Source organism: Mus caroli, chromosome 11, assembly GCF_900094665.2.
Source record: "Mus caroli chromosome 11, CAROLI_EIJ_v1.1, whole genome shotgun sequence".
NCBI classification, from domain to species: Eukaryota; Metazoa; Chordata; class Mammalia; order Rodentia; family Muridae; genus Mus; species Mus caroli.
This window is the reverse complement of record NC_034580.1, coordinates 68,068,404-68,075,222: the sequence shown is the minus strand read 5'-3', so window position 1 is coordinate 68,075,222 and position 6,819 is coordinate 68,068,404. Positions and strand designations below refer to the sequence as shown.

The 6,819-nt window shown below is 37.9% G+C and overlaps 1 protein-coding gene across 1 annotated transcript in view; it reads right to left on the bottom strand.

The window, feature by feature from the left end:
• Positions 1 to 2,956: 2,956 nt before the first annotated feature.
• LOC110304659 (olfactory receptor 1468-like) overlaps positions 2,957 to 6,819 on the bottom strand; it is a 4,025-nt gene continuing 162 nt past the window's right edge. Inside the window, exon 2 of the mRNA XM_021176117.1 lies at positions 2,957 to 4,007. Coding sequence (XP_021031776.1) covers positions 3,047 to 3,991 — 945 coding nt within the window. The 5' untranslated portion in view covers positions 3,992 to 4,007 and the 3' untranslated portion in view covers positions 2,957 to 3,046. The remainder of the gene's footprint in view (positions 4,008 to 6,819) is intronic.

Here is a 6,819-nt window from a genome sequence, read left to right as displayed (position 1 = left end):
ATAACTTTACAACGAAAAATAATTTCTGTTAGGTTATGAATGTAAGTTTTTAACTCTCAAAATGAGTTTACAAACAGCCTGTCATTTGAACATGAGTTTTCTAATTCAGAACAAAAGATATCTCTACCCTTTATTCAACTCTTAACTCCTTAAATCATCATTTTATACTTTTAAAGATATCAATCTTAAACATACAGTAGTCCCCCTTGTTATTCTTCAATTGTCCATGGTTTTACCTATGGCCACTAAATTATGATCCAAAATTATCATGAAAATTTCAGAAATGTTTTAAATTGAATACTTTTTCAAATACTTATTGGCCATCTAGATTTCCTTTTGATTCAGTAGGTTTGTCTATCTGTTGAGTGGTTCAGGTTTGAGGTGGTTTTGTTGTTCTAGCCATTAATCTCCAGTCAGATGTATAAATGGCAATTGTTTTCTCCCATATTGTAGGCTTTCTCTTAATTTCCTTAATTTCTTTTAATTTCCCTTGTACCACAAAAGCATCTTGCTCTCATGTAACACCACTTGCTAATTCTTTGGATTATTTTTTGTATTATTAGGGGTCCTTTTCAGAAAGCCCTTGACTACACTCGTTTCTTCAAGTATTCGGGTTATGCCCTCCTGTGGCCATTTCAAAGTGTTGATACTTACACTGAGGTCTTTGATTGGTTCCGAATGGAGTTTTGTACAGGGTGAGAGAGATGAGGAGCTGGTTTCATTCTTCAATATACATATCCAGCAACTCCATCAATATTTGCTGAAAATATGCCCCTTTCTCCAATATGTGTTTTTGATACCATAGTCAAATTAGGTGGCCGTAACAATACAGGTTAATTTCTGGATGATTTATTTTATTCCATTCCTTTAAGTGTCTGTTTTGTGCTATTACCATAGAGGGCTTTGGAGTTTGGTTCGGTTTTGTTCCTATGGCTCTGTAGTATAATTTGCGATTGATATTACCAGCATTGTTCCTTCTGCTTAGAATTGTTTTGTCTATTCAAGGTCTTTTTGTGCTCCCATGGAATTTTAGGATTCTTTTATAACAAAGAGTCATTGAAATTTTTGTAAGAATTGTGTTGAGTCTGTAGAAAACTTTTGGTAAGATAAGCATTTTTACAATATTGATGTGATTACCTAAGAATATGTGAGGCCCTTCAATCTTCTAATGGCCTCTTCAATTTTGATCTTTACGGTCTTAAAATTATTTCTTTGGCTATGTTTATTCTTGGGTATTCTTAAGCTAGTATGAATAGTAGTTCTCTATTGACTTCTTTCCCAGCAAGTTAGTTATTAGTATATAGAAAAGATACAGATTTTTATATTCTGCTAGTTTGTTGAACATGTTTATCAAGTCTAAGAGTTTTTTTTTTGTTTTGTTTTGTTTTGTTTTACTGGAGCTGTGAATGCCATGACATCTATAAATTGGGGCACTTTGATCTCTTCCTTTGATATTTGTGTATCTTATTTTCCTCTTGTTATATTACTCTAGATAAGACTTCAAGTGCTCTGTTGAATAAAAGCAGGAAGAGTGAGCACTCTTAACTCATTTCAAATTTTAGAGGAAATCCCCTAGCTTCATGTTCAGGGAGAGTCCTTGTCTCAATGGAACAAAGTAGAGAGTAATAGAACAGGACACCTGACATCAACTAATGACTATGTATACACACACATAACCCTACCTATGCACACACACACACAGAGCGAAATTATAAGTGTCTGTAGAGCCATATAGTTTAACCTGATTTAAGCATTACTTGGGATATACATACACAAATATCACATAGTACCCAGTAATATATATAATTTTATTTCTATGTATCAGTTATAATTCAAGTTAAATACTTAAAATTTCCATTTTATTTTCAAGAATCATACTGAGGCTATAGAAAACTATAAATATGTCTCTTCATTTGTCATCAGTTATTTATAAATGCCGTATCCCAGCATGCAATAAGAGCCATGTGGTTATCATCAAACATGGTAAGTGCTTTTGCTTGCAAACCTATACATATGATAATATCATAAACCACACAAGGTAAAAATGACTGTATAAAAAATTGATAAAATACAAATTAAACTATACAACAACAAATAAAAGACAAATTTGAAATGTAAATCAATGAAAAACTATCACAATACACATCTTTAAAAAGGCATAATTAGTCAGGCGTGGTGACGCACACCTTTAATCCCAACACTCGGGAGGCAGAGGCAGGCGGATTTCTGAGTTTGAGGCCAGCCTGGTCTACAAAGTGAGTTCCAGGACAGCCAGGGCTATACAGAGAAACCCTGTCTCGAAAAACCAAAAAAAAAGGCATAATTAATATATCTTTAAAATGCATAATTAATATAGATTAAGAGAGGGGATAATGGGAGGATTTTTTGGAAGAGTACAGAATTTTTATTTAGAAATAAAAGCTTTTTTTTAAAAAAAAAGCCTATGTCTAAGGGCAAGTCAGCAATAGCAAAAGAACATGTCATGTAACCACAAAAAATGAATAATAGAGTATGATTTAAATCAGTTATACTTTTTCAAATTGCTAACAAATATTAACATTTTACCAGCCAGAAACAGAACTAGATTTTACACAATTTCTCTATTTGTTGTTTGCCTCTGTGTGTGTGTGTGTGTGTGTGTGTGTGTGTGTGTGTGTGTGTGTTTTCACCACAGCACATGCATGCATATTAGAAGGCACCTAATGGAAGTAGGTTCTTTCCCTCCACCATATAAGTTCTAACTAACTAATATCATCAGGTTCAGCAGCAAATGTCCTTACCTGCTGAACCATCTTGATGACCCACAGCATGTATTAAAAGATTTTATATATGTCTTCTCACGGTCACCTTGAATTAACAAATTGGAAAATTCTATAAGCAAATCATGAGAAGCCCTTCTTAACCAAATAGACATTTCTACATCTGCTATTTTAATTTTGAGGCAATAATACATCACTTTAACAAATTATTCTCTAGTGAAAAAAAGAAGTCATAATAATATCCAGATATCAATTATCTATTAAATAAATTATTTCAGTCATTACCATCATAGACAGAAGAAAACTTTCTTCTTACAAATAACTCTGGCCAATGCTCCCTTCATGTCTCTGTTCCTCAGGCTATAGATGAAGGGGTTCAGCATGGGAGTCACCACTGTGTACATCATGGCCATGACAGTGTCCTTCACAGTAGAGTTATTAGCTGATGGACATAAATAGAGACCAATGACTGTCCCATAGAACAGTGACACCACACACAGGTGGGAGCCACAGGTGGAGAAGGCTTTACGGATGCCTCGAGCAGACGGGACCTTGAGAATAGAGGACACAATTCGTGCATAGGACACAAGGATGAGCACAAATGGAATGACAAGGATCAGGCTTCCCATGACAAATATCACCAATTCATTAACATAGGTGTCAGAGCAGGACAGCTTCAGCAGAGCAGACATGTCACAGAAAAAGTGGGGGATCACATTGTCCTCACAGAATGACAATCTGGCCATGAGCAGGGTGTGCAACATGGCATGGAAGGTGGTCAGCACCCAGGACAGCAGCACCAGACTCACACAGAGCTTGGGGCTCATGATACTCATGTAATGAAGGGGGAAGCAGATGGCCACATAGCGGTCATAGGCCATGGCCACAAGGAGGAAGCTCTCAAGGTCTCCAAAGAGCAAGAAAAAGTACATTTGTGCCAGGCATCCTGCATAGGGGATGGATGGGTCCTGGCTCTGCATGTTCAGCAGCAATTTGGGCATTGTGACAGAGGAAAAGCAGAGATCAGAGAAGGACAAGTTGCTGAGAAACAAGTACATGGGTGTGTGGAGATGAGAGTCCAGTCGAATAAGGATGATGATGATGAGGTTCCCCAGGACAGTGGTGAGATACATGGCCAGGAACAAGGCATAGTACAGCTGCTGATGCTCTGGAGGGATGGGAAGGCCCAGGAGGAGGAACTGGAAGATGACAGTTTGGTTCCCTTCTGCCATGCTGGGTCACCAGATTCTTTAAGAGAAAAAATTTAAAGTTCTCTTAAATACGAATAAAAATGAACGAATTTCTATGATACAAAATATACTATGTGTTCAGTGATTGACTGCACCCTCATCAACTGAAAGAAAGTAAGTTAAATTTTCTTTGTTTGTATGTGGTTTTGACACAGGGCCTCTCTACTTAGCTTTGGCTGTTCTGGAGCTCCCTTTATAGACCAGGTGTGCCTGGGACTGACTCCTGAGTGCTGGGATTTAAGGCATCCACGGCCATGCCTGGTTTAAATTTCTTAAACTTATCCCCATGACTAAATCTAAGTCATTTCTCAGTCATTGTCACTGGCTATTAGATAATACAATGGTATTGGCTCTTATTTCCTACCTTAAACAGTCACAGGTCAGCTGCTCACTTAGTAATTCAATGGCCATTTATTCTCAATAATTGGTACTCCTTTCTTTTCCTGATCATACCTACTGTTTCCTGGGACTTCCTACTAATAATTCCTCTCATACTTCTATAGCTATAACCCTACAAATGCTTACCTATTTCCATGGTAAAATTCTTAGCTAAACCACTGCTACCTGTAGTACTCTGCCACCAACTGCTTATTGCCTATTTCTCTTGTAGGTGTAACGGCCATCTTCAGCTCAGTAGATCTCCAATACCTGTACAACTCACACTACCCTTTTCCCAGTCTTTTCCTCCAGTTTCTCATATTGCAGAGGAAGAAATCCAGTCTCATGTAAAAGGTGTTGGAATTTTTATTCATCTATTCATTCCTAGGACCACAAACATTGAATCTAGCAAGTCCCATATCTTCTGTCATTTCATTTCTTTCTAAGTCATCCATGTTAATTCTAATTGCCACTGCAGCTGCCAAGTGTTCCGCTTCTGGATGGTTTCAGTGCCTTATTGGAATATTTCATCTCTTTCCTTCCTCACTCTATTTCACTCTTCTCAAATTGTGACTATATGAAATGAAACTGATCGTCATTCTTCAAATTGGGTATGGGGGTCTCTTCCATTTCAAGATCCAAAACTCATTTTAAACACACACACACAAAACTTATCCTTTCCTACCTCACAGTAACCCTCACATCCCACTTTTATCAACACTAGCCTTAAAGGGCATTATGTCCTAACTCCAGCACACCATAGTTGCTGTTCCTGCTGCCTAGTGCCTTCTGCTCTTAGCTCCCATTCAACCAGGCTTACTCTACTGTATACTATATGTGGCTTAAGCTACTAAATCTTTGGTTCCTTCCTAGGTGAGACCACTTAGTTCTCATTGTACCCTCGTTCCACTCCACAACCTCAACATCCTGATCACTGGCTTGAGCTGACTTCTCACCATATATGTCCACACAGTAAAAGCTGTGTTGTCCTTCATCTTACAGCAGAGCTGCAAGGCATGCTGCCTGGATGTGAGTAGAGTTTCAGGAATATTTGTGGGCTGTGCTTGGGGGCTAAGGCATGGGTAGGAACCTGTCTGTAAGTCTTCTTAGACTCACTAGCCTGGAACCATGTAGCTTTTGACAGTCTCAGAATTCTCACTGTAACTTCAGACCCACAGAAAATATTAGGCTACCCAACACACTAAATTTATTCTAAATTGAAAACCAGACAACCCTGTATGTGTAGCTATGGGCATTTTGTTGCTTGAGTAACAATATCCATATGATTTATTGGAATTAAGATGAAAACTACTAAGTTAATAAGTGATTTGATGAGAAAAATGAGTAAAGATGATTTGGGAACTTCATTTCAGTTTGTTTCCATGTACCCATATATCAGTTTCCTCAAAGCTAGAAGAGAAAGGGAGTCCATTAAGGCAGATGAGAAGTCCCTCCCTTGAAGAGAAACAGTTTAGCCCAGTTGCTGACATTTTAACCTTACCAATGCTATTTAATCTTTCCATACTAATAGTTTTTACATTTAGTCATGATCTTCCAGTGTTGTAGTTGGAAAAGCACCAATAAGATTTTATACACCTATCTTAGGATAGAGCTTCCCTGAGAAATGAACAGGATACATCTGTGATATCAAGGCTGTTATGAAGAATAACAAATAACAAGGATGCTACTTGCAGATGGTGCCTCTGGTCAACACCTGAGTTCTAGGGGCTCCATAATGGTGTTCCTCCTTTTTCTCATATTGTACCTGTTCAGTTCTCAGTCTGAACTGCACATAAAAATAACAAAAGACTTAGACTTAGTCAAAGGAACACCTGGTTATCCTAATAAATTGTGATTCTGATCAGTAAGTCTTGTATTGGCTCAAATATCTATATTTTAAACATTCAAACTTTATATTTGGCAATGCTAATTTTGCCAATCTGTGGACCACACTTTGATAATCATACACTTTCTAAAATGACATATTTTATACTGCTCCCCAATTATTGCGATTATAATCTCTTCAAGGGGATTATCCATGCCTTTATAAGTTCCTTGAATAATCCAATATATAACAAGAACATCTGTATAAAATGCTTTCCTAAGAGGGATGCCCTTTTGTTGCCATGGTACAATCTTGTGATAACACATTGCCTAGTAATAGCAATGTATGTTATACTAAAAGTATTACAGGTGGCAACGTTTAACCAGACCATTTCTATAATGTGGAGAAAGCCTTGGGAACACAGAGAGGGAAAGTATATCTGGCGGGGGAAAAGTCTTGCAGAGTATCATAAGACTGGGAAATTAAAGTCTTCAATTAAAGTTAGTGAAACGATCCGGCTGGATCAGCGCCGGGGTAGCGGGAGCGCAGGGTTGCCTGACACCCGCCAGCTACCCACGACCCCCGCCGCAGGATTTTGGGACTGCTG